Below are 27,469 nucleotides of genomic sequence, written 5' to 3' on the forward strand. Positions count from 1 at the left end.
AAATGGGATATTTTGAATATAGCAATTAGAAAAATAACTATTATCAGAATCTTAATTATTTCACTTTTTTTAGTTGATAAATATTTAAAAATGAATATAATTAATTTTGGTATAATTTGAAAATGCAATTTAGAAAAGTGGCAATTGTTATAATCATCATTAAAACCTTTCAAAATTATTTGACAAAAATATTTAAAATGGATATTCTAAATATATTTTTATAAATTCTATTAAACTACCTATGACCACTACTTAATAATAGGAGTATTATGTTTCTATTTAGCTGGGCAATAAAAATTAAAATCATTATAAATAATATTATATTCTGAATTTTTTCAGTATATCACTATTATAAAAATTTTGATTTAAATAAAATAATATCATAAATAATACATAGCATTTATAATATTGATTGTCTGTGTCAATACATTACTATGGAGCGATTTTGTGATTGAAGTTGTTTATGTTTCCGTTTCATAGATGACTGTATAATTTTTTAATATGAATGTTTAGGCGATATTCTATATTTTGGCTTTAGCTATACAACCAGAAAGATATACCATATTATAATTTGTAAAAAGGTATCTATTATAGTTGCATTGTAATTTTTTAAAGTGATACTATCAAAGATAACAAATTGTTTAATAATCTTTTTGCAAAATTGATATAAATCTCTTCATCTAAAATTTTGAGAGTCAGGGCGTTATTTATTTTGTTATAGATATGGCGAAGAGTTTTGCTAATAATTGTTTAATGTTAAAGACCAAGGTTAACGAATAAAGCATTAGGATATGATTGGGTTTGCAACCTAAAAAATAATATATGAATTAAATATGGAAAGAGAGTTTGAGGGTTATATGCCCAGTCTTCTATGCTTGATAGCAGAACCATTATTTGCCAAGATTTAATTTGCGCTAGCTAGAAAGAAATTCAACTTTCACTATCCATATCCCACCCGTCCCCCTCTAATAATTAAATGTTTGCATCTCTGATTGATTAAATTAAGGGAAGAATAAAAAAAAGTTATCAAATCCTATAAAAAAATAACTTGAAACACTATTTGATGACGAAGATGCCAAAGATTTTTCAAATCTATTAGAAATATCGCTATGATTAATTTTTAAGATTCGATATTTTTGTGAGGGATAAACTGGATTATCAGCTAAAATTTGGTTATTGTCAGTAATGATATGATTGCCTATTATGGTGAAAGTAGATTTGCTTGTAGATTTGCTTGTAGATTTGCTTGTAGATTTGCTTGTAGATTTTATAATCAGTTTAATGTTTTGAGGGCCTTGTGTTTGGGTTGTATCTTTCTCGGACGTTACTATAAGTTAATTGTGCAATAATTAATAATTATTCTGTATAATAATTCTCTTAATAATGAATGAGATTATTTATCAATTCGTATAAAATCATTATTTTTGTTTTTAATAAGAGATTTATTTCATTGTATAGCATATTGTTGTACAAAATCCATTTATAAAGGGAGAGGAATAAGTTCCTAAAATTCCTAAGCGATACAAGAATAATCACGACTAATAGGATCATTTAGTATAAAGAAATTACAAGGTTAAAAATAATAACTAGTTAAAAATAATTTTAAATAAGATTCATAAAACCGATATACTTTTATTACTAATGTATATTATTATTACATTATATTATGGTAAATATTTAATTGAAAATTTAAGTTTTTACAATAACTTCTGATCTGGATTAAAAATCTATTTTTCCCATGTACATTCTTGGCTATGCACTTGTACCTTCCAGAATCATAGTATTGAGCCGATTGTAATGATAAGATTGATTCTATCAAATCAAATGAAACGTGCCTATTTAAAATTCTAAATGATTTCCTTTTGAAAAACATGAAATTATAATTTAACCAAATATTTATTTTATAAACATAGATCCGTTATTTTATGGTTAAAAATACTATTCTCAAATACTCACAATTTCTTAAAGAAAGATTCTTTATAAACTGATACTTAAAGTCCTAAATGTTATTTATTTCACTGTTTACAACTGTTTTGGTTATTATGTAATCTAAGTCGTTTACTGTTATCTATACTAACCCCATAGTTTATCTTGGGTGTCTGTAAGAAACTAAATTATTTGTCAATGTACTTCGCGTTTTGGGATGAATCCAAATGTTTGATTTTTGATTTATCCTTATGCCACGCGACTAAAGGTATAGGAAACCCTTTAAACAAGCAAGTTATATTAACGTTCGTCCCAACGGGGAATGGGTTAAACGATTTAATATAACCGTTAACTAAGTGATGAATGAATTGAGGCGCAACTAGTTACATTTATTTTAATATGTTTTATTATATAAATTTAAAAAAAATTAATATCCTACTTGTCTATCAGAGTCTATTATAATTTTAGTTTGTTATCACTCTGTTTTTACTCTCTATAATTGATAAATGACACAAATGACGCCTTATTAAATTTATTATTGCCTCTTAGTTCATGCTCCCTTTATTCTCATCGATAGTCTTAATCAGAATTTTGGAGAATTTTTTTTGAAGTATATTAAGTCTAGGCTTTTAGAATAGGAATTAAGGAATATGTAGAAAATCGTCGCTGTATCTCCTAACTAGCATTTTTAAAATTTTACAAAAGAGCGATAAAAACATGGATATTAATGACAAATTATAATTTAATAATATAAGAAGCTACTGAAAAAGGGATTTTTCAAACGTGAAAATAAAATTTTCAATTTTTTTTCTTCAAATTTTATATATATTTATTTGATATAGTTTATATTATATCTTAATTAATGAAACCGTTTTTTAAATTGATTATTCAAGAAAGAAAGAAAAATGTTATATTAATGGTTTAAATTTAAAATTTGCATTTTTTTTGGCCAAAATTTTATACAAAAAGAATAATATAATGGTATTATTTTATTTTAAAATAACATGTCTTTTGAAAAATACCCTCTTGGTCTTCTGTTGACACTTGTGCTGCTTGTAATAAGCAAGTAGATTAATTGGTAGGCATTCTTTTTCTTGTCCTAAAGTCAGCGTCCGCTTTTTGCGGCATAACAATCTTAAAATGTTGATTTGCAAATCTTTGATTTCTACCTGTTTCCTCAATAGTTTGGAGCCATTATGCCTTTGAAATGAGAATAAAACGCCCTGATAGCATGTCTTTAAAGTCTTGGCATAGCGGTAATAGGCTTGCCTGGGATGTGTCATACTTCACCTCAATTCCTTCTAATTGCAATTCTGACCTCGCGAAATTCCAAGAAATTAAAAGTCTAATAAATTTAGGTCCCTATTAAATTCTGTTTCCTTTTATTCCTATAATCTTTAGTGCTTGGGGAATCCCCCTAATGCTTAAAATTTTAAATGGAGAAAAAAACGATTTCCTATTTCTAAATTGCAAAACTCAATTCTAAGAAGAAGTGTTTCTTTGAAACATAATTCTATTTTCTTTATTTTTTTTCAGTGCAATTATTTCCTTATTTTAAATGAATATATCTAATATGCTATTTTATAATATATAATATATGGAAGTTTCTATAAATTATTTCCGGTCATGGGTTACTTTATTTGAATATTTACTGTTTTTCCATATTTTTATTTATAAAAATTGTTATATGGGATAATTATTGCTTTTTTTTTACTGTGAAATTTTAAATATTAATATATTATACATATATTTTATAGTATTTTTACAATATTAGATGTTACATTTAATAACATTTTTTTGTATACAATTTTAGTTATTAATTATAATATTTTTATTACTAAATATTCAAACATTATTATATACAAATATTTATACAATTTAATAATAAATAATTTGTAGCCATTTAAAAAAATAAAACAATACACATAAAACGAAGAAGAAAATAATTAAGGAAAAAGTTCTTTGGAAAGTAGACTGTCGTTGAACTTAATGTAGTTTTAAAGTTAACTATGAACAGTCTATATCATAGAGAGGAGCTCCCAAAGCTCGCCAGAAGCTGGCGGATGTGAGATCCCAAATCTTTGAAGAAAATATAGTAAGACATTTTGTCTTGAAAAGGAACGACATATCTCCATGGATATATTTTGTTGGATGAATGAGTTCTCCACGGAGATACCAGTTTTAGAATCCCAGATTTTAAAAATTTTAGGAATGATGTTTCCCAAAATTTTACGACGAGTGTGGTAAAAATGTAATTAGGGATGAAAAAGTATTTTGAGATATCTATAAATTTTCGGCCTTTGAAAATTATTTAGATTTTAATGATAATTGGAGAAACAAAGTATTTTCCTCGATTTATTAAAAAAATATAGAATTGAAACTATCAACTCGAACCTATAAAATTAAAGAAAACGTTCCCCTTGGAATCTTTCTATAATTAAATAATATATAGAATAAATGTATATAGGATATTATAACACCAAATTAAAAGCTTCAAGATCTAGATATAATGAAGTTCTAGTTATTAAGTTAACTATTTTTTCGTCAAAATCTGTTTTCATTTTATCATGTCAATTTTTAATTAAACCACCGAACAATTCTTTTGTTATATATTTTCTTCTTTTATCAATTATCTGCCAGCTACATATTCCAGCTTGATAATATATTTTACTTGTATAACCTATATTTGGTCTTATCACCTTCTTCATTTTACATTTTCTTAACTTTCTTGCATTTCTCTTAATAAACATATATAATTTAACTGCTTATAATGTTTTCCCGCTTTTAATGTTGTAAATTTCTGCTGAGAAACGTTATGAGGGGGTTATACACATAATGTACTAGGCTTCTAACAAACATAAAGTTGAGTAGAGGATTCGCTTGTCTGCACAAACTAACTACGAAAAATTTCCATTTATTTAACCTAAATATAATCGAGTGAATACCTTTGACATTACAATATATATATCCCATGCCATCGGCATTCGTCTAAATTGTTCCATCACTCACCCCCACATCTGCTCAGGGTGCAACTCGCCAGTTGACTCGAAGGGTAGACATAGTTTACATTGTCGATCCTGCAATGGACGATTCATCAGACATAAGCAATGTAATACAATCATCCAACATGCTCTGAAATCCGCCCAAATTCCTTCCACGTTAGAACCACAGGGTCTTTTTAGATCTGACGGTAAACGTCCTGATGGGATCTCTCAAATCCCATGGAGGAGAGGCCAACTTTTGGTATGGGACTATTCCTGTATTGACCCCTTGGCCCCATCCAACCACGCCATCAACATCCTTGACCAGAAGGAACAACTTAAAATTTCTAAATACACAGAAATAATAAACGATCATTGCTTCATCCCAATCATATCAACCACTCTTGGCACCTTCGGCAAACTCGCCTTAGCATTTTTCAAAAAATTAGGATCACAAATCAGCAAACTCTCAGAAGAACCCCGAGAGGGTTTTTTCTTCGTCAACGATTATCCATAGCGATTCACAAAGCTAATTATATCAGTTTCTATGGTAGCCTTCTAGCCAAAGAGCTATCATAGACAACGCTTACGTCCCTTTTTCATTTTTGTTTCCCTGCATCACACCATCTCCGTTCTTTTTTTTAATAGTATTATTATATATTTTTCAAACATTTTTAAATATATTAAATTTATTATAACGATTTAGAATTTAAATTTTTATTTTCTCCATTGATAATTTTTGCAGCATTTTAATATAATAGTTCAAGTTAAAAAAAAAATTAACTTATAATAAAAAGAAATGAGAAAAATAAGTTAAAATAGATGAGAAATAAGTAATAAAATTTTTTCGTAAATAATTTTCGCAGGCAGGCGAATTATGTTCGCCTTAAAGGTGTTAGCAAATAGATTTTTAGCATTTTAAAAGATAGTTAAACATTATTAGAGAAATATTCAAGGATATTCATTGTTACAAGTATTTTATTTATGTATATTAAAGTTATATTTATTACATGTAACATGGACGTGAATTTGTCTACTAACACTCGGCATGATCCCATTCTCAGCCAAGCATACATATATGCCGGCTTCATTCCTGGTTATATTACGTAGGGTTAACCGGTCATCTCTGTGTTCTAGCATAACTTTAAAAAAAATAATACTAAAAAAGTTCTATAAAAATTATTACTATATATAATTATGTCATAAGGAATTTTAATGTAAAACATTTTTAAAACCAATATTTTTGTAATTTCTTTTTTCAATTATGAAATTATACTTCACGATATTAAAATTCATTTAGTCCTATATTTTCAATTTTAATTGAGTTAAATTTTGTTTAAAAAACCAAGATAATAAGCTAGGGTTGACAAGTAGGCCTTGATTGACCTAAGAAATATTGATATGATTATCAAAATATATATTTAAAATAGAGATCTACAAAGCGCGGCACGGTTTGCTTAGTCCCGTTTAAAATTTTTGCACAAGTTGTCCAGCCTGGCTTGAAAAATAATTTATCAGACATGGTCAGAAAAAAGGTTTGCCAGACCCGGTATGATCTTTAAAAACTTAACGAAAGTCAGACACGGCCCGGTAAATATTTTTGTATAAATCTTTCAGCTATCACATTTTTAATATCTATATCTAATCTAAATTTTTCTCAATGTCAATTAAGGCGCTTATATCACTCCTCTATGGCTATTATTTCTATATAAATCAATTGTGTTTGTATCTGTATCGTGTATTTGTAATTGGATTATATCATAAATAAATTATTTAATTTTTTATGAATTTAATAAATTATTTATAGAATTAGTATTTTAGTTAGACATCTTTTATAATATAAAAAATAAGCATATTGTTTTCAAATAGTATTCATCAAAGCTGAAATTAAAAAAGATATCGAAATCTTAATGGGTAGTCTATTATAATTTTACGAATTAGATATTTGAAAGGGCATGCCTGATATTTTATGTCAATTGCCCAATCCGGCCCAAAATTTTTTATCCACGAATTACCCTTTCTGTTAAATTTTTTGCCCGGCCAAAACCACGGGCTTTCGGGTTGGTCGGGATTTGTAGATCTCGAATTTAAATTATGTACATCAATACATTTATTTTCTAATATACTTATATCTTGGAAGGCATCAATATAATGCCTATAAATGAAAATATAAGAATTTCATATTAAAATAAAATATAAAAAAAATAATTTAAACGTTATTAATTTGTTCTCAATATATAAGGAATATAACCTGAAGAATAGCCCACAAACTATCCTATAAAAGATGGTTACCAGAAAATAAATTATGTAAAAAGCACCTATAAATGAGGGAAAGGCCCATGATGAATTCCAAACATCCTTAAATATTTGAGAAATATTAGTTTTATAATATATGTTTAAAAAATTAATATGCGAATCTACTCGTTGAGTATTGCCGTCTAAATTTTAAGTAACCCTCATTATTAATCATAAATATTAAAAAATTGATATGCATCTGTTCAGGCTATAATATAGTTTATGAAATTTAAGATTATACAATATCATATTATACAAACCTCGAGATTTTTCTGCCATCTATAAATCTCAAGGCTTGTGTAATATTTTTTGGCTAAAATATATTGGGTTCACCGTTTTTAAAAACCAAGCCGTTTAAAAAAACTACTGCTCAGGCTATATAAACAGCTAATGTCAAATTAAAAGTTTTTAATATTAATTTTTTCTTTTTAGCGAAAGGGACTATTAAATTAAAAGAATGGTAAATTATGGAATATAGAAATATTTGATTCAAATATTAAAAAAGAAAAATATTTTTTAGGCTAACCTTTAAACTTTAATCCTAACCTTGTCTAAGAAGTTGATTTTAAAAAAAAATGGTTATGCCAAGAGTATCCACTTTAAATTTAGTATTCAAAAATTATTTTGGATATTTAGCCTTAAAATTAAAATTTTATTAAAATATTTTTTATTATATATTAACCAGTTGCGCAGATAAGGGGAGTTTGGGAATGATCCGCCTCCCATGGAAAATATAGGATAAATTTTGTGTTTTTATAAGCCTTTTTATTGATAGATAAGCAAAAATTTGCTATAATTTCTATTAAATTGATAAACACCTCTTAATGTTCCATTTATTTAAAACGGATCTAATTTCTTCTTCTATTGAGGTTAAAAAAATCAGCTATTGTAGTCTTTTTCAATTTCACCATAATAAATTCATCTTATTTTTGTATCAAATTTTCCAAAGATGTCACAATCATTTTGATTGTCTTTATGCTAAATTTTAAAGTCAGAGAAGAATCGACCTTAAAAGTTAATTTTTTTTAATGATAATAGAAATTTTATATTTATTTCATTTCATTTCATTTATTTAATTTTTTTAAATTATAATTGTTTTCGTGCCTTCAATGTTTTTAGTTCTATATTAAATCTTGATATCAATTTTATAAATTTTTTATTTTACTAAAAATTATTTATATACTGTTTACTAATTTGATTGAAGCTTAAACTTAAATATACATTAGTTGAGCCTTACTTATTGGCATAAGCTCTAGCAATAGTACTTTCATAAGTTTGGAAAACCATGCTTAGAATCTCTGTCTCAATAAGAAATTCAAATTTTTATTAAATTCTAAAAATATAACTCGATTTGAAATACAATGATATTTTAACTATTTTATTTCTAAATCCGTTATATCGGAAAAAATAAACAATGTCTATACAAATAGTAGAGTCCTATGGTCTATATTTGGCTTATAACTAGTTTCCATTTGTTGATTGAGGAAACTGATTGATGAATTAGTAAGTATAATAATTATGCATTACATATTTCACCCATATTTTTAGTGCCTCTATAATTTTCGTTATAGCATGATGCCAATTTTGGCAATTTTTTATTTTGTCAGTAATGCATTTTTTAAACCATTCCTAGTTATTGATATAAGTTTCAGTGTTAATGTTCCCGGAAGCTTGTCTGACTTCAAGGCATGATATCATAGTTTTTGTTTAGCTTATGATTCGCTGTGGTTGGAAAAGTTGATTAAAAAATTATGGAAGGCACTAACAAACCAGATATTTAAAATTATAATCTGGCATGATGCCAATTTTATCAACCTTTTCATTTATTGTAGCAATTAAATGTACTAATTATAACTCCTTAATTATTTGTGATAAAGAATTAATGTTTCCAAAATCTTAGCTCTCTTTACGTTTAAGCCTTACAGCATAGTTTTCATTTTGTTTCTACTCTTTCCTTTTTGTGAGTATCAAAACTGATTGAGGAATTAATAAATAGTAGTCAAGCACGAAATATTAGCGCATAATCTTATATTTTTATTAGCGCATGACCCTAATTTTAGAAATTTTCTTTTTATTACTAACTTTTTCCTTTATATTGTCTACCAAAAGGATTAAAATAATATATAATTAAGCAATAAATATTGATAAATTTTCAGAATAAATGCCTATAGTTGTTTTCTATTATTAAAATTGGCGAAAATTTTGATGTTAAAAAATTTTCCCTTTAAACTGATTATTATATTGGTTAAAGTACTCATGGGCATTAAAAAGCACAAAATATTGGCATACATATAAGAATTAGGGCTTTCAATTGTTTAATCATCTTTCACGGAAGATATTATATATTTTAAATAATAAATTTTTAAAAAACTACTGGAAAATCAAAAAAAAATTTCGTAAACCACCACCATCTTGGATAAATCCTGGATATTTTGCTGCATACCATGAATTATTGTGTATTTTTTAATTTATATGAAATGAATATATAAATTGGGATAAGTTTAAAAGATTAAAACCAAAATTGTCTAATATTCACAGGGTAGGTGCTCTATACATGCTAGAATACAATTGGGTAAAATCAGGGTTTTCAAAATTATCAAAGCGCTATAAATTATTTGTGTTTAGAGATCTACTAAAAAACTAGATTTGCTAAACCCCTCTATCTAAGTTATTATACATATCAAATAATTTTTCATTTTAATTGAATAAATTAATATATTCAAATCTAGTCTTATAACAACAAATAAAACTACTTTTAAATTTAGACCCTCATTTTTTTGATGATAAAATAAGAATCTTTATAACTGAAAATAGCCACATTTGTATTTTTTTTACTTTGGGACCCATCTCCTTCCCAAAGCGTCTTAAATACGACACTGGTTATACTGTTGTTCATCTAAATAAATATATATATCAGTAGTGCTAGGGGGAAGGCACAGGGGCTCGAACCCCCTGAAAAATTTGAAGAGCCCCCTCAAAATTTTGAATTTTTTCTACCAAATGTAATTTTAATAATATTAGCTAATAAAAAGAGGTAAATTTGAATAATTTTAGCTTAAAAATAGGTAATTTTGAAAATGTTAGCTATAAAAGGAAGAAGGTAATTTTGAAAATGTTAGCTAAAAAAAGAAGGTAGTTTTGAAAATAATTAAAAAATTTTTTTTTAAAACCCCCAGAGATTGAAGGCTAGTGATGCCCCTGATATTTTTGATATGAAACAGATATATACAAAACAAATTATAGGATGGTATATTTTTTTTTTACAAAGTTAGATATTAAAAACTAGTTTTTTTTACCAAGTTTTCTTTCCAAATAAGTACTAGAAAATATTGGAGCACTTCCGTTCCTCGTATACTTATCATGGTGCAATGTGACAGGGTTATCAATTAGTCGCGCCCAACTAATGATTGGTTCTGGGTGTCCGCTAGCTTTACATGTTAGCATAGGATCGCCAAATTCTTTGGTTACTATATCGTTAGAGGTTCGATTGACAATTATCTTAGGAGAAGCTTTAAAATAATGTTGTTTTTTATTAACATTTTTAAAAAAAATCAAAATAGATTTAATTATAGTTTAAACCTCTACATTGACATAATACATTTGACAGTTTATTTGAAATACAGATCAGGTCTGTTGTGAGATGTATAATTAGATTCAAAATAAAAATATTCATAATATTAAAAATAAGCCTAAAAATATATAATATATTTCTAGATATTAAAAATAATCACAGCTGAAGAGTATCAATAAATGTTTTACGTATTGCAAATATGCAAAAACCGTTTATATTATAACCCTATGCTCCTTAAAACAACTGGACTTAACTATATATTTTTTTAAATTTATAACATTTTTTAAAAGTTGGAGAATGTCTTTATGCGACTGTTTGTAAATATATTTTTTACAATTTACAATAATCACATTATTTGATAGTATAATATTGTGTCAATTAATAAACTTACATAAAACAGTTAAATAAGTTAAAGTTTTAATAGGGGGATTGGAGTTCAATTGACACATATAATGGCCTTTATCTTTTTTAGTCACTGAGCCGATGGTTAACATCCATGTCTTCCAATCATTTAAACTGTATATTTTTAATCTTTTATCCTTGCTTATCAATTTATGTTGGAAGGACAAGATTGTTTGCGTATCCACCTTCAGCCAAGCGATCTTAATAAATTCATTATATATATTTTTGTAAAATATTTTAGTAATAAAATGATTTCTAAACATTCTAAAATATAATTTCAATGTGTCATTAAAACTTTTTTTCAAAATAAATTTATTATAGGTTATAATACATTATTAATTATATATATCTAATACAAATTTTTCTCAAATAAATAATATTATGAAACAAATGCTTATTAAAAAAAACGAAATGTACTATTTTCATATCACTAGCATTATTTACAAAGGTAACTGGACATAAAGACTCAGACAAAAATACACTAGACAAAAAAAACTCCTATCAACTGATAAAAAAAGCACCGAACAAAAATATTTTAATTTTAATAAATTTATTAAATGCTTAGAAAGGATAATTTTTTTAAAAATTATTAATTTAATGATGAAACGATAAAAGATATGCTTTTGGTAAGAAAGAATGCACTATAAATGCCTGATTATACAAAGATTTTCTAGTGTGTTCATTTTCAAAATAACAGTGATTTTTCATAAATGTGGTGTCTTTTTTCCATATATAACAAATGACCTAAAATTAATTTTTTCTTTGAAAAAGCCGTAGACATTTTAGATTTTGGGCTTACTAATAAGCGGAGTTTGAAAGAGGGAGGAAAAAGATTTTTGGTACCGGTTCGGAATATTTTTCAAAAATTGGTTCTGGTTTCTAAAATTTTGAAAAGTATATATTAGGCCGCACCAGCATAAATGTTGTATCTTTGTCCGCTTTTTTATCCTATTTTTTAATACAGGACATTTGTGTTCGGGATTCATTTATAGTAAAATAAACCCTCAAATTCTGAATATTAGAGGATTTGAATCCGCGTTGACTCATTTTAGAGATTATAGTGCATGTTAATGTGGCTGTGGAGCCTTCGTTGACGGAAACGTTGGGCATTGCTTGTAATGTATACATGTATTTTTCCATATTTCTCAAGTAGGATTGACATTCGAAGAATGCTGATAATAAAATTTTATGTAATATTCATTAGATAATAATAACTTTAAATTTATACTTTATGGGTCCCGTATCAATAACTTCCTATAGTATTAAAAACAACATTTAAATCATAATTTTCTCATTAAATTTAATGATAATTGTCCGATTGTATTTTAAATAATTTATTCCATAAAGTTTAAATGATTACAACTATTTTAGATTGTCGGAAAGACCGGAGCGTTATAAGGCTATTGATAAATTTTACTTTAAAGTTAAATGTCTTGATAATCTAACATTCAGGATAGGTGATGCCTCATCTAAGGTAGCATATGTCGATAACTTATCACTATCCAATTGATAATGATATGGATAGAGTTTCTCAAATAATAAGAAACTAAAAAAATATATTAATCCAAATTCTGTTATTCATCTCCCTAAACCTACCCAACCCACTAAATAAATAGGGCATAATATATTCGATATAACAGCATCTTCTTATGGAAAGAAATGATTAAAGTAAAAAAAAATAAAATGAAAAAGAATAATAAGACAAAAGATAGAAAAATTGGTTTAGCACTCCAAAGTTATAATAGTAGTATTTAAAAAAAGCAAAGAATGGGCGGGATAAAACTCATCCTGAATGGCTAGTTGAGCTAGAAATAACCCTATTAACATACTCCTTATAGAGAGGAGTGTTTTTCTAATTTCTTCTAATTTGAATTTATTTATATGATTAAATAAAATATTTGGGTTTTGCGATTTAAATTTGTTATTACTATTTTAATTATTACTGAGAAAACGTAAATTAAAGCACCCCCTGTCTCAAATTTTTTAAATTGTATCATAATTAATTTTTTTTTCTCAATTAGATCTTTAGAAATTCTGGCCCAATTATGTTATCGTTGTATTTATGCTATCATTGTTAATTCTTATTGTTATAAACTGTTTAATTATTAAGAGTATGAGAATCGAATATATTATAATATATAATGGCTTGACGCTGACGACTATCACTCTCATATCTGTAATCAGGAAACTTGAAGGTTAATGACCTCTTAAATTAGATTGACATGTTTAAAGTGGTAGAAATTTAAAAAAAATTTTGCATTCTTGTAAATATCATACCCTAACCATACCTGTTTTTATTACATATTTTTTGGGGGAGGGGGGGGGGGTTAAAACCATTTTGCTTAACAATGGAATATTTTTAAAATTACTCAATGAAAATGGTTTTATCATACCTATCACAAATTTATAATCTTTTTTAAATTTTTCTCACTATATTGCGGATAGACACACACATCAATAAAATTAAGATAAAATAATAATTTATAGCTAATCAAATTAAACTAAGTATAAATCGTTCAAGCATCAAGTTTTGATTATGCTATTAAACAAATTTTCCTAAAAAGAAAGAGTTGAAAATTAGTTCAGTTCATTCTCTTCAAAAAAAATTTATAATGATAAAATTAATCCACAATAATTCATTTAAACTATTTCACTTATAATATAACAAAACGAATTGGGGAGATGGGGGTTATATTATCCAAAAATTAATAAAAAATAGACGAATCTAATTTTTCAAATAATTTAAATATAAAGGAGACTGGGTATAAGCGGTTGTGTTTTTGCGGCAGCAGTTAAATGATTTAAAGACTATCAAAAAAATTTAATATGAATGTGTAGCCCAAACATTGATCTTTAATCTATAAAATAAAGTTAAAATCAAATCTCTATCTGTTTTTTTAATTAGATCATTTTTAGTGAAATTCATTTATTTGGTCCGTTAATACCTCTATGGTATTATATCGCCTATATTCATTGCTGATTGGTCATATCATCTTATCTTATTTATCATTAATATGAGCTAAAATATATAGAATATATTCAAAGGACTTATCTAACCTCAATTTGAACTCTTATTTTTATCTAAACCCGATATAGAAGTGATATATTATTTGATTCAGGACCCGGCTTTAATTAAAAGTGTTTATTTTTATATGTCGTATTGGGATATGGAATCCGTGAGGATTTGGAATCTCTCGATTTAAAATATTTTACCGAGGGCGATTTAAAAAATTTATAAATCCGATTTAACCGGAAATGTATTCCAGCATGTGTAGAGTATTTACACTATGAATTTCAGCCAATTTCAGACATAGACATTTTAGTATTTATTAATTTATATGAAAAATCCATATAATAATTAATATAAATCAAGAGCAGTTCTAAAGTTCATGCCAAAATTGGTTGAAATTTACAGTTTGGGTAATCTATACAATACTGAAATACAATTACTGTAAAATCAGATTTTAAAAATCTAAAAATCGCCCTTAGTAAATGTTTAAAATTGAGAGATTCCGAATCTTCATAGAGTCCCAATACGACATATATATATATATTAAAAAGCTATCATTTTAAATATTATATATAAAAAGGAGCATAGTTATTTTTAATCTTATTATAATAAAATTTACATTATATTATGAACAATTAACCCATGGCCACCTATATCTTTCTGTTTTTTATTAAACAGTCCTTTATATAGTGATAAATAAAGCATTTAAAATCCTATTTTTTGTGAAATTTTTTTTGAATATAGCTTAAAGCGCAAGGATTCTATTTATATAAATTATTAAAAATTTGAATGCTTAAAAAAATGTAAAATGCAATTTTGGTTCAACAGGGTATAAAAGATGTTTTTTTTAAAAAAATGCTATTTTATTGGATTAATCAATTAAATAAATGAACATAAGGAAGGAATTTAACCTTTCGGGTGAGTGTCATAGCATCTATTTTTTAAAATAACTTTTCCAATTTTTTTTGTAAAGTGTTAATTCTATGTAAATAACATTGTCAAATGTATTTAATTTACTAGAATATTTCATATTATAACCTGGCAAGAATTTGATGTCACATATAATTGTTATATAATTTACAAAAAATAAGTAAACCATTTTTTATAATCTCATTCATGACCCTAACTAAACTTTTAATTTCTTATGTATTAAAAACATAGCTTGTCTCTTTTATTAAAGATAAATGTCTGCTTAAATAAGGCTAATACGCACATCGTCCCCCCAGGTCTTCTGTAATTAAAACTTAATTTCATATTAAATAAGCATAAATATTATCAATATTTTCTTAGATGATTTATTTAAAAGTTAATCTCAGAATATTAAGTAAGTATAAACATTGTCAATATTTTCTCAGATAATTTGAGGGGTCTCATTTTTCAAAAAATTATCAAAAAAAATAAAGGTAATTTATCTAAATTAAGCAAATAAAAAAGAAAATCATACCTAAATTAGTAATAAAAAATAATTCTATCCATGCAAAAAAGACTTTTCAGTGGGCTTTCCAAATTTCCAGAGGTTGAAATAAAATAAGAAAGGCAAATATTAAAATTAAATAATTTATGATATTAAATTTTTTAAATAAATTAACATTGTATAAATATATCAATAATTGGCTATAAAAGTTTACACTTAGATTGATTTATTGACTATATATAATATTATAATCTTTTCAGAATGTAGGTTTTACAAATTATTGACCAAAAATACCGTGGTTTATTTTTTTAACACTTTAAATTTGCATATTTTCGCAATATATATTTTTGTAAATTGTTTTTTTTTGAACCTAATTAATTTTTATATTATTAGGAAATAAATTAATTTTTTTAAAAAAATTCTACAATGATTTTAAGTTTTTTACCAAAAAATTCTTGATATTGAAAGGGCTGTTTGTAGTCAGAGTCAGGTATTATTAGATTATTACTCTCTAAAATTCTAAAAAACATTACAAACTCGGAGAGCTGAATTTTTTAAAATAAATTTAAATTAATATTACATAGCTAGTTAGAAATCTCAGGATGGAATTTATAAAATCATTTACAAATATGAGCTAAACTAATTTAGAATGAATACATTTTAAAAAATTTAGGCCCACCTAAACATATAAAGAATCTATATCGGTTGTAATAGAAAAACTTTCTTGTAAGTCTCTCATTATTGGTATAGATTTTCATTAAGTAAACTGGCAAAGAAAATTTAAAAAATCATAAATATTGACTTATTTCTTTAACTAACAAAACAACCCCCCCCCCCCTCCTCCTCTTTTGAAATGATGAATAATTAATTAAGTTATATAATAAATACTCTGCTTATTTTTCTAATAATAAAACCTATAAATCATTTCCATTTTCTCAACATAATCTGAAAACTTGTGGATGATTCTTAAACACTCGAAGTCATAGAAATTTGATTAATCGAAGATAATTTTACTGATTTTTTATATATACTTTATCCAATTAATCATACTTTTACTTCTTCTTACGAGGATGGGAGCCATCCCCATTTTAATTAATATTTAAATCTAATTTTTCCTTTTACTTTTCTTTTTCATTTTCATAAAATAATCCTTTTTACTTTCCAAATTTGTAATCAGAAGAAAATAAAATTTCAATTTTATAATAAAAATTGTGAAAAATTGGAAGAAATACATGAAAAATATTATATGGTAATTTTAATAAATATTTGAACTTAACATTATTTTTCTCGTTTGGGACTATTTTTTATAAACCCATTAGCCCTAAACTTATTAGAGCAAAAAGAACAGATTAAAATTTCCAAACATTCTGAAATTTCAGAAGATCTTATCTTTATTCCAATAACATCCACAACTTTAACTTCTTTTGGTATGCATGTATTACCCTTCTTCAAAAATTTAGGATCTCAACCTGCTTACTGGCGATCCTCGAGAAGACTTCTTCCTCAGACGGAGGCTGATCATAGTTATCCTTAAAGCGAATTATACAAGCTTAATAACAGTTTTTACTCCAAAACTCTTCCTTTTTTATTCTTCTCGTTTTTCTGAATTTCTTCTTTATTTTTTAAATTTTGGATTTGTTTATTTTATATTAATAAATAATTCTTTTTAACATAAATATTGTATATTATTTTAAATATTTATATATTCATCTTATTGTAATTTTTTACTTTAAATAAACATTATTTATCGGATATATTAAAGCGTTTTACCTGAGAAATTAAACATTCACCTATGATTCATATCATTGCAAACGGTGTAACTGGTGGGTAGCGGCAAAATTAAACTATTTTAGAGACCGCCAAAAAATTTTTCTTATACATTTAATAGTAAATTGTACTTTTAAATAAGTGTAAATATTATATATTTATGCCTAATATAATCTAATTCAGTCGTTTATATTATTTTTATTTTATTATAATATATTGCATATCATATAACCTAATTTACTTTCTAAGTTGCTTATCACGAATTCCATTTTAAAATGACAGTTGGTTATTTTATGATTGATTTTCTATGAGCTTAAATAAACTGGTGGTTTTTAATAGGCAGACTAATTTATTTTCGTTCCGGGTAGCCAATTGTCTTAGCACGACCCTGCTATTTTTTAAAAATATAGGAATTATTTGGAATTAATATAATATAAGATGACGATAAATCATTTACGGTACAAACGTTCGACATATCTAAATTTCTGGAATTTTTTCGCTCGATTTTTGGCTTGTTATTTTTTAACATTTTGTGCTAAAACGTTTTGGTATGGCCTTAAGGAATGATCGTTTTTCTACAAAAAAAGGTTCCCTTAGACTAAAATTTGTAACTGTTACTTTAACACCCAGAAATTAAAGGTAGAATCAGAATTTTTAACTTCGAAATAGTATATTTTTGAAAATCTTTAAAAAAAAAGATTCTACAACTTAAATGATAAGGACAAAAAAAGATTAATATGACCTTTATATATTAATACATATAATATAGATTTCAAAAAATATTTCCAATATTATAACTTATTATGTTTATATATTTAGAACAAAAGAAAATTAATTTTTCAGAATGGTTTATGTTTGACATTTATTAATTGATTTTAAAAAAAACATAAAAGTAAGTTATTATTTATAAAGACTTTCTTATCCTGTTGATTATTATATTAAACCAATAAACGTCATACAAAACATATTACGATATCACAGTTTGGTCATATCAATTTAATTAGAAATATAGTATATTTGACCTTTTAAACTAAATTCCAATTTTCCATTTTTTTGCTTTCATTATTTATATTTTTTTAACTTTTAGATATTCGTATTCTTGTTCTATCAATTATTCGTTTCCCATAGTTGAGTCATAAAACATATAAGAACTTTGATATAATTCAAAAGTTTCAAGGATTGTGTGCTGACAGAATCTGAGTTCAAGGTAAAAAGTTTACCGAAAAATTCCATTTTAAGTTTAATTCTTAATTTATAAAATAATACTTCCACATTATACTTATAGAATTTTCGGTTTGAGCCTATATGATATAAATAATATTTCACCGTGATTTTAAATGTTTATTCAGCAAAATTATTATTAATTTATAGTTTTTATATTTTCGTATTTACTTAATTGATTCATCGCCCTTACACAAAATTATTTTCCCATACGTACTCATCCCCTCTATCCTCCTAATTCATAATATCTGATCCTCATTCATAATATCAGACAAAATGAATTTAAAATTTAAACTAAAGGGGTGGGGGGTGTTTTAGTCTCTGTTCAGAAATATTTACTCTTATATTGGTGATTTTAAAACTTTGTTCTACAAAAATTTTCACATATTTTTTCCCTACGAAATCATTGAATTTTTAAAATAAATGGAAATCCCAAAATCGGGTTTGACAATTTTTCTAAAAGTTTGAAGATTAAAACCTTTTTAAATTTCAATCATCAAAATATTTTTTCCAAATGAATTGATTTTGGAAAATTATTTTAAAAATTTGTTAGTTGAATAAAGTATGTTAATTGAAGCATTTTATATTCCGGATAAATTTTTACGTTCAATAAGAAAATAGCTTTGCTTAAAAATTAAGGATTAAATAAAACAGTTGTGGAAACTTTATATTAAAGAACAAATTAATATATCCAAAATTATTTTTGATTGGTAAATTATTTGATCAAATTAATAAAAACGAAAGATATAATTCTAAATGATAGAAATGTTACGCAAATGTTAAACACAACACCCAGTGAGTTACACAAATAAACTTTAGGCTTGCATAATGTTGGAAATGGGGAAAGCTAATTGATAAAAATAAAATTTATTAAATTTAGACTAATCAGCCGACTTTTTTATTATGAGCTCAATGTAATTCCAAAACGTTGAAAGAAGAACATCATGAAAAAATGACCATAAATAGAAAATTGTTTTATATTTGACATCCAAGAATTAATAGAAATGACAAATTTTATTAATTCCAAGTATTTTATATATATATTAGCTTGGAGCTAGTTTAATATTTCAAATTGGCAAACTAAAAATGTAGATAGTAAGAGCCCAAAGGATAACTCAACAATCAGAAATATTTTAATAATTGTATCTAAATATATTATTTATTTTGTTAAATGATAAGGTGAGTGGCTCCCTCATTAGAATTATTTTTTAATTGTGAATCCTTATTCTTAAAGTAATCCAAAATAAATAATAACATATTTAAAAATAATAATTTGTTAGCGTACTTAGCCCTGTAATAAGAATTGACATAAAGATTGGAACATATTCAATATGAAATTGAAATATTATCATTCCGGATTTTGTTAGAAATTTATTTTAGCGATCTAACAATTTTATAAAATTATATACAAAATTTTACTTATATTAAATTTTACAAAGATAGATAAAGAATTTATAGTTTTAACCAAAATTTATTCATTATATTATTTTATTTATAAAACTAATCAATAAGATATATTTCAGCATAATATTTTACAATATATTATTTTTTATTATTTTTTATTGTAAGGTAAATTATGGAATAATGATAACATTATTAAATAAAATAAAAATATCAATAAAGTGAAATGATTAAGAATAAAATAATTTTTTTTTAAATAGATTATATTTTAAAATGATTTATCAATTATATTGTTGCTTTTTATGTATGAAAATTCTGGTGAATGATTTTTAAATTTCTGATATGAATGGCCGTCATTAGGTTTAAATAAAAATGATTATAAATCTGAATAAAATTTCCCGCAAATTACGAAAAAAATAAAATTTTGAACACAACCTTTCAATTCAACATTTTGGAAAAAGAAATTATTTTTTAAAAGCTAAAATCCTATTTACATTATAAACACCATTTTTCCCCAAAAACTATTTAATATTAGATTGCCACTTTTAGTTTCACTATCTTGTTCATTCGAAAGGAAGCTAATATACTTTTCAAACTAATTAGCCAAAATAATCCAAAATCCCCTATTTCAATAGCATTTTTATTGAAGCAAAGAATAATCAACTATAATTTTAAATTATTCATTCATTATCCTTGGAATTACTTTTTTTAAGATCGATTTAATTTCCTAAATATTTAGTCTTCTGATTTATCACCCCCCTCCCCCCCCCCCCCCAAAAAAAAATAATATAATTGAAAATCGTATTTAATTTAAAAAATAAAAAAATCTAAAATAAATAAAATATATACTTTACTCAATTTTTCAATATTTTAATAAAATTTGAGAATAAAAAAAATTTAAATAAACTGAAGAAGGAATTGAAATAAAAAAAAATTATAAAATAATATTCACATAATGCATTGAGAAATTTAAGAAAAAAAATTAAAGGATTAAATTTCAAACATTAGTTTTAATTTGCTTTATTATAAATAGGATTAGACTCATGGGCCCTATGGTCTGCTGTGCCCTGGTATCCCCTAATCGTATTTATTTTCACATCGTATCATATTTTCCAAAGACACAAGTCTAGGGGACTACTTTTGCTTCCAAGTATTAATACACCTAGTATTGATCTAATTTTTTTATGGAATCCAATTTATTTTCCTGGCTCACGTAAGTATTTAAGATTAAAATATGGCAAATTTTTATTATAATTGCTTTTAGAGAGCGTCTATTATTTTTGGTTCTATCATGAATCTTGAGCCAATTTATGATAATTTAAAGTACTATATTGCCCTAATCTTTGTAATAAATGATTTCAAAAGTTTTGTAAACTTCATGCTAAAGACAGTTTTATGATCAGTATCATACCAAATTTTTGAAATATAGCTAGATTCAAAATATGAGATTTTATCTATTTTATTTCTTTATCTATAAATAGTAAAGGACAAATTATATCTATAAAGATCCTATTATCATAAGATTCGAAAATATTTTGAATCGGGGGACATATTGATGTATTAAGATGTAATTGATTTAATCTGATATTAAGACATACTTCATTTATAACTCGGATTTTATTTAGTGACTGGCAAAATTGACTGATGAATTAATAAGAACTAAGCATTAAATATTGCCGGGGCCCAAATATTCGGTGCTACAATAATTTATGTTCTGGCACGATGCCAATATTGGCATTAAAATCGTATTTCATGAATAATTTTTACTTCTTTATACCATCTACCGAACAGATTAAAATAATATACTAATTATTGATATAATTTTCAGAATAAATTACAGGGTTTCCCATTCAAAAAAGGAATAGTTCCAAACAAAAAAGGAAAAGTTTCAATCATAAAAGGAAAAGGACCGATCAAAAAAGTAAAAGGGTCAATCATAAAAGGAAAAGGTTCAATCAAAAAAGAAAAAGACCTAATCAAAATAGGAAAAGTGTCAATCAAAAAAGGAAAAGTTCCAAAGATTTAGAAAAAAGTCTGATCAAAAAGGAAAAGTGTCAAACAAAAAAGGAAAAGGTCCAATCAAAAAAGGAAAAGTGTCAATCAAAGCCAAGGAAAGGAAAAGTTCAATCAAAAGAAAAATCCATTCAAAAAAGGAAAATCGGTATTTTTTTTTAAATATTTGAAAGTTTTTTTCTTGTCAATTTTTTAAAATTTTTATTTATTTTTATTATTCCTTCTTATTTTATTTCTAACCTTTTGCGATTTCTTTTCTTTATTTTTCTTACTATATTTTCTCAATTTATTTTTCTTCATTTTTGATAATTCTTTTGTCTTTTTAAAAATAATTTATAAATCCGTTATTTCTCTGCTCCATTCTTTTAACAATTCATTACTTTTTTTTCATCATACATACTAATATTCTTTTTATGATTTTTTCTCCTTATATTGTAATCTTTTACATATATTTCTAACCTTTTAAATCTCTTTAAGTCATTTTTAATCATAATTTTTCATCTTTTCTCAGTTTTAATAATTCTTTTTAGGAATTATATTTAATTTTCACTAAATTTTTGGCAGACAAATATTTTATAATAGAATTTTATACATATAAAATTATTTAATTACAATTACAATATAATGTATATAGTAAGAAACAAAAATTTATATTAATCATTAATAATTTCCCCTCTTCTACATTTTGGAATAGGTCTCCATATTTCTAAAATAATTTTTTGTATTCTCCTCAGATATTCCTCTCTCTCCATGCTCTATGAAACAAATTAATTCTTCTTCGCTACTGGGATTTTAATTTCTGACAAAATTCTTATTAAGATAAGGACTCTAAGGTAGTAAGTATTTCAATGTATGCCCTCTTCTTTCTATCGATTCCCTAATTGTATGATTATGATGAAATGGAACATTATCCAGCATAAAAATCATATTCATCATGTTACCTTCTACAAAATGATTTAATATTCCATTTACAAAGTTGCTAAAGTATATAAAGTTGCAGGGGTCATCAAGAACTTCGAATCTGATCCTGCAATTGTGAGAGCAGCAATGATAGTATAAGTTGTCTTTATCCCTTGAACATTTTTAATAGCCTTTTTATTTATTTGTAAATATCCATATAACCGAATTTTTCGAAGCTACATCAGCAAACCAATTCACGTATTCTTTGCGAATTTCGATAATTGATTCGGTATTTTCTCTAACTGAACGTAGTGATACTCTTTTAAAGCTATACCTAAATCCTTATCATATCTTTCTTTAATCATTTCACATAACCTTTTTAAGGATAAAGTGCAATCCAAATTTATACAATTTAATATATATTCTTCCTGTTCTTGATTTTTTATTGCATGCATGTGAACCTCCTTTGGTCAAACTATATTTTATTTCATTTTTGAGAATAGAGTATTTAATATTTATCACTGTCTTATAGCTAGCTTTAAAACATGATGCTATATTTTTGATATTATCCTTTTTTAAAGGGTCAATTATTAGAGCTTTTGTTTCACTATTAATGATTTTCCCTTCGTTTTTACCAAATCTTCATAATTTTATTTTTTAAAATAAAAATATTCTTTTTAAAATATACACTCAACAAATGGAAGGAAAAAAGACTAAAATCCTTTAGATTATAACATTTACGATTAATTATTCATAAATCAAAGATTATAGTTTTAAAAATAATTATAAAAAATTTTTTACTTGCTCAAAAATATTTAATATGCATAAATATTAAAATTTTAAAAATAAGTATTTAAAAATGATTATATTTTTATTAATTTACATATCGTTTGGTAATTACAGTTCAAAATTATTTAATTTTAAAGAGGTGCATTATAACCAAATGTTAATTTAATTTGGCAATTGTAATTAAATAATTTGATATGTAAAAAATTTTAATATAAAAAATTGTTTGCCAAAAATTTAGTAAAAATTAAAAATAATTATTAAAATTGAGAAGAAAGAAAATTGAGATAAGATCAAAAAAATAATGATTAAAAATGACTTAAAGAGATTGAAAAGGTTAGAAATATATGTAAAAGATTACAATATAAGGAGAAAAAATCATAAAAAGAATATTGTATGTATGATGAAAAAATAGTAAAGAATTGTTAAAAAAAATGGAGCAGAGAGGTGAAGAAAAATAACGGATTTATAATTTTTTTTAAAAAAGACAAAAGAATTATCAAAAATGAGAAGAAAAATAAATTGAGAAAATATAGTAGAAAAATAAAGAAAAGTAATCATAAAAAGTTAGAAATAAAATAAGAAGGAATTATAAAAATAATTAAAATTTAAGAATTGACAAGAAAAAATTTTAAAAAAATTTAAAAAATAACAATTTTCCTTTTTTGAATGGGAATTCTCATTTTTTGTTTGACACATTTCTTTTTTTGATTGGACCTTTTCCTTTTTTGTTTGACACTTCTTTTTTATCGAACTTTTTAAACCTTTGGGACTTTTCCCTTTTTGATTGGTGAACCTTTTCCTTTTATGATTGACCCTTTTCCTTTTATGATTGACCCTTTTCCTTTTATGATTGAAACTTTTCCTTTTTTGATTGGGACTTTTCTTTTTTGAATAAATGAGAATTTGGAGGCGGACCCTCCTCCTACCAAGTTTAACCCCCCCCCACCCTAAAAAATCTTGTTTACGTTACCCGTCCAACACAATAAAAACCCATCTAGCCCAATTTTTAAAATTAATTTTGAGAGTTTCAATTATCTTAGTATAAAATTTAGAAAATTTCATTTTTTTAAAACTTATCGATCAAATTGTTCTGTACACTCTTTAATAAAATATGCTATTCCATTTAAAAAACGAATGGTGCGTTTTATAATTATAAACATTTCAAAAATTGAATTCTTTGAGCCATGCGATAAAATATGTAATGCATGTAAATTTAATTGTTATTCTATATAATCATAAGTTGGAAGTCTTAGGTAAACTTTCACAGCGTTCTAGGTATTTAATAAAGTAAACTATAGGATTTACATGTCTTAGATTCCTATATTTAAAATAGAAACACTAAGAATAAAATTAAATTTGGCAGGATAAACCAGAGCTGTTTGATCATCAAAATATTTCAAAAAGGCCATAAATGACGTCATTAATTTTCTGGGGCTAAAATATTGCTAAAAAGCAATATTTGATGTCCCTTTTCTTTCATACATAATAACTAATAATCGATAATCAATAATTTTTTTCTTATTATTTGTAAAATTTAAAAAAAGTTTAATTATGAAATTTTTATCCCAAGTGAATTATATCATTAAAATTTGATGGTTTTATAAAAGGATTTTCTATAGCAAATTATATTTCAATGTAAAATAAAAATTAAAAAAACATATATTTATAGAAAGTCACACTTTAAATTTCATATTTAAAAAAACAATTATCCAGGATTTTCTTAAAGATGGGGGGGGGGGGGTTTCCCCTACCAAAGTTTATTGGTATTAACCCCACCTTTGGAAGACCTTTGATTGGATTACTTTTAAAAAATTTGGGTTTGCACTTTTTTCTATAAAATGTCATTTACTATTTGAATTATTAACTTATTTCTTATTTATTTAAAAAATGACATATTATATTCATTTTTCGGGAGGGTATATATGAGATAATTTTTATTAACATAGATAATAAATCTTCCAAAGTTATCAAGGGAAAAATCTGACTTCCTCCCCTAGACCAATGCATATAATTAGAATTATAAATAATTTTACAAAAAATTTGTTTTATTCTTTTATTTTCACAAGTGAGGGGGAGGGGCTAATTTATTTAAACTGATCTGTAAATATTCCTATTTATTAAACGTTTAATTGCGTTTTTAATATCTCTAGTCCAATAAAAATAATAATTTCCTCTCGTTAAAGGAGTTTACCTCGTTTTGATTTAAACATTATTATTTCAATAATTTTCCAAAATTAAAAAAAGAATTATATAATTGGTTTATTTAATACACATAGGGATAGCTAAAAATTTACTTATAATTTTATACTTTTTCTAGGTAATAAATTTTTTAATTTAATTTTTATAATGCAAAATGTTTTAATAATTAAAATTATTTAAAGCCTTATACTAAATTATTTGAATAATTATACAATTATGTAATTATAATAAATACTAAAGTGCGGAGCAAATAATAGCCCTAACAATTAAAAGATATTTGTATCAATATTATACTATAAACATACATTATTATTTTATGTAGATGTATATTATAAGGTTTTAATAAGACAAATGTTAGATTTTAAATCGGCTATGGTAAAAAATATAATTAATCCTTATACAAATATTATACAATATATATTTTTTTAATTATTGATTTTAATTTGTAAAAATAATAAGTTTAAAATTTTCTATTTTAATCAGATTGTTCATTTCTTTAATTTTTGCACTATTATTTTATGAAGAAAATAACAACTTAGATAAATGGATAGTATTTAATTATTTATCAAAAAATGATTATATTAGAAAAAAATATCAAAATCCTTATCAAAATTTGATGATAATAAAGTCAAATTAAAAAAATGTTTAAATCTTTATCAAAATTAATGTTCTAAATCAATCGCCCATATTATAGTACGATTAGATTTTATTTAACCAACCCATATCAGGCTAATACTTAAATTTTAAACCTAACTCATGTGCGAACATTTTTATCTTAGTTCTATTATTTCTAGCCTTTAAATTTTAAATCAAACCTAAATCTATAAACAATGGCATCACTAACTTTTCAACTTCAAAGAACTCACTTTTTGAAAAATTTTAAAATTAGAAAAAAAAGCAAGAAATAGGATATTTGGTCTAAAATTGGGAAAAATGTATTTAAATTAAAATTTGCAGATAAATGTTAATTTTTCGAGCTCTCCAAAGTTTTTAGGGAATTCCTCTATGCCCTCACACCAATAACGCTACTGTCGCTAACCTTTTAATATTAACTAACCTCTACATAAAATTTAAATTCAAACATATCAATTTTTTCCAAAAAGTTTAAAAACATTTTTTTTAAAATGTATTTACAATTGTATCCCCATTACCAAATATTTTACCTAAAATGAATAATTCACTTTGATTTGATTCGATTCGTATTTTATGAATACTAATGACAAAATTATTCGAATCAAGTACGAATAAGGAAAATATATTATTTGTTGTATAATTTTTTATCCATTATTCGATCAAATTATTTGTATAATTTTATTTTATTCAAAATTTATCGTATATATTCGACATTTAAATATTAAAACTTATTCATAAATATTTAAAATTATCTGTAAGTATTTAACATATTCCTTGTGAAACATTTTATTTTTTTACTTTATTTTTATATCTATAAATCACTTTTTAAATTTATGAATCACTTTAAATTTTAATCATCTAATTTTTCAAGAGTTTGAAAATCTTTTAAAGAAGAAAGATTTTTGATCAAATTTTACCTAAAATTCCAAATATGTTTGTAAAAAAAA

General features: G+C 24.7%; 1 protein-coding gene across 3 annotated transcripts; it reads right to left on the minus strand.

The window, feature by feature from the left end:
• Nucleotides 1-673: 673 nt before the first annotated feature.
• Nucleotides 674-20,055, minus strand: LOC135926618 (neurotrimin-like). Of its 3 annotated transcripts, none has more exons than XM_065462542.1 (9): nt 19,873-20,055; nt 12,178-12,347; nt 11,165-11,375; nt 10,499-10,711; nt 5,918-6,049; nt 2,131-2,305; nt 1,708-1,859; nt 1,049-1,327; nt 674-808 (listed from the first exon to the last, which is right to left on the minus strand). In XM_065462542.1, the coding sequence occupies exons 1-9, from the start codon at nt 19,937-19,939 to the stop codon at nt 708-710; spliced, it is 1,500 nt and encodes a 499-aa protein (XP_065318614.1). In that variant the 5' UTR covers nt 19,940-20,055; the 3' UTR covers nt 674-707. The 3 variants fall into 3 exon arrangements, with proteins under 3 accessions (XP_065318614.1, XP_065318613.1, XP_065318615.1); XM_065462541.1 differs by having other exon boundaries at nt 1,702-1,859; XM_065462543.1 differs by having other exon boundaries at nt 1,702-1,859; nt 12,088-12,347.
• Between the last annotated feature and the right edge of the window lie 7,414 nt (nt 20,056-27,469).

Source organism: Gordionus sp. m RMFG-2023, chromosome 3 (genome assembly GCF_954871325.1).
Source record: "Gordionus sp. m RMFG-2023 chromosome 3, tfGorSpeb1-WG-v2, whole genome shotgun sequence".
NCBI lineage: Eukaryota > Metazoa > Nematomorpha > Gordioida > Chordodea > Parachordodidae > Gordionus > Gordionus sp. m RMFG-2023.

Bases quoted from the DNA above. Each gene is read 5' to 3' on its own strand.
- LOC135926618 (XM_065462541.1), bottom strand. From the start codon at position 19,939: ATGATAATATTTCAATTTCATATTGAATATGTTCCAATCTTTATGTCA. The intron at 2,306-5,917 runs GTAATAAATATA...AAATGTAACTAG, and splicing joins AATTCACGTCCATGTTACAT to TTGCGCCTCAATTCATTCAT. The intron at 1,328-1,701 runs GTAAAAACTTAA...ATTAACTTATAG, and splicing joins AATCCAGATCAGAAGTTATT to TAACGTCCGAGAAAGATACA.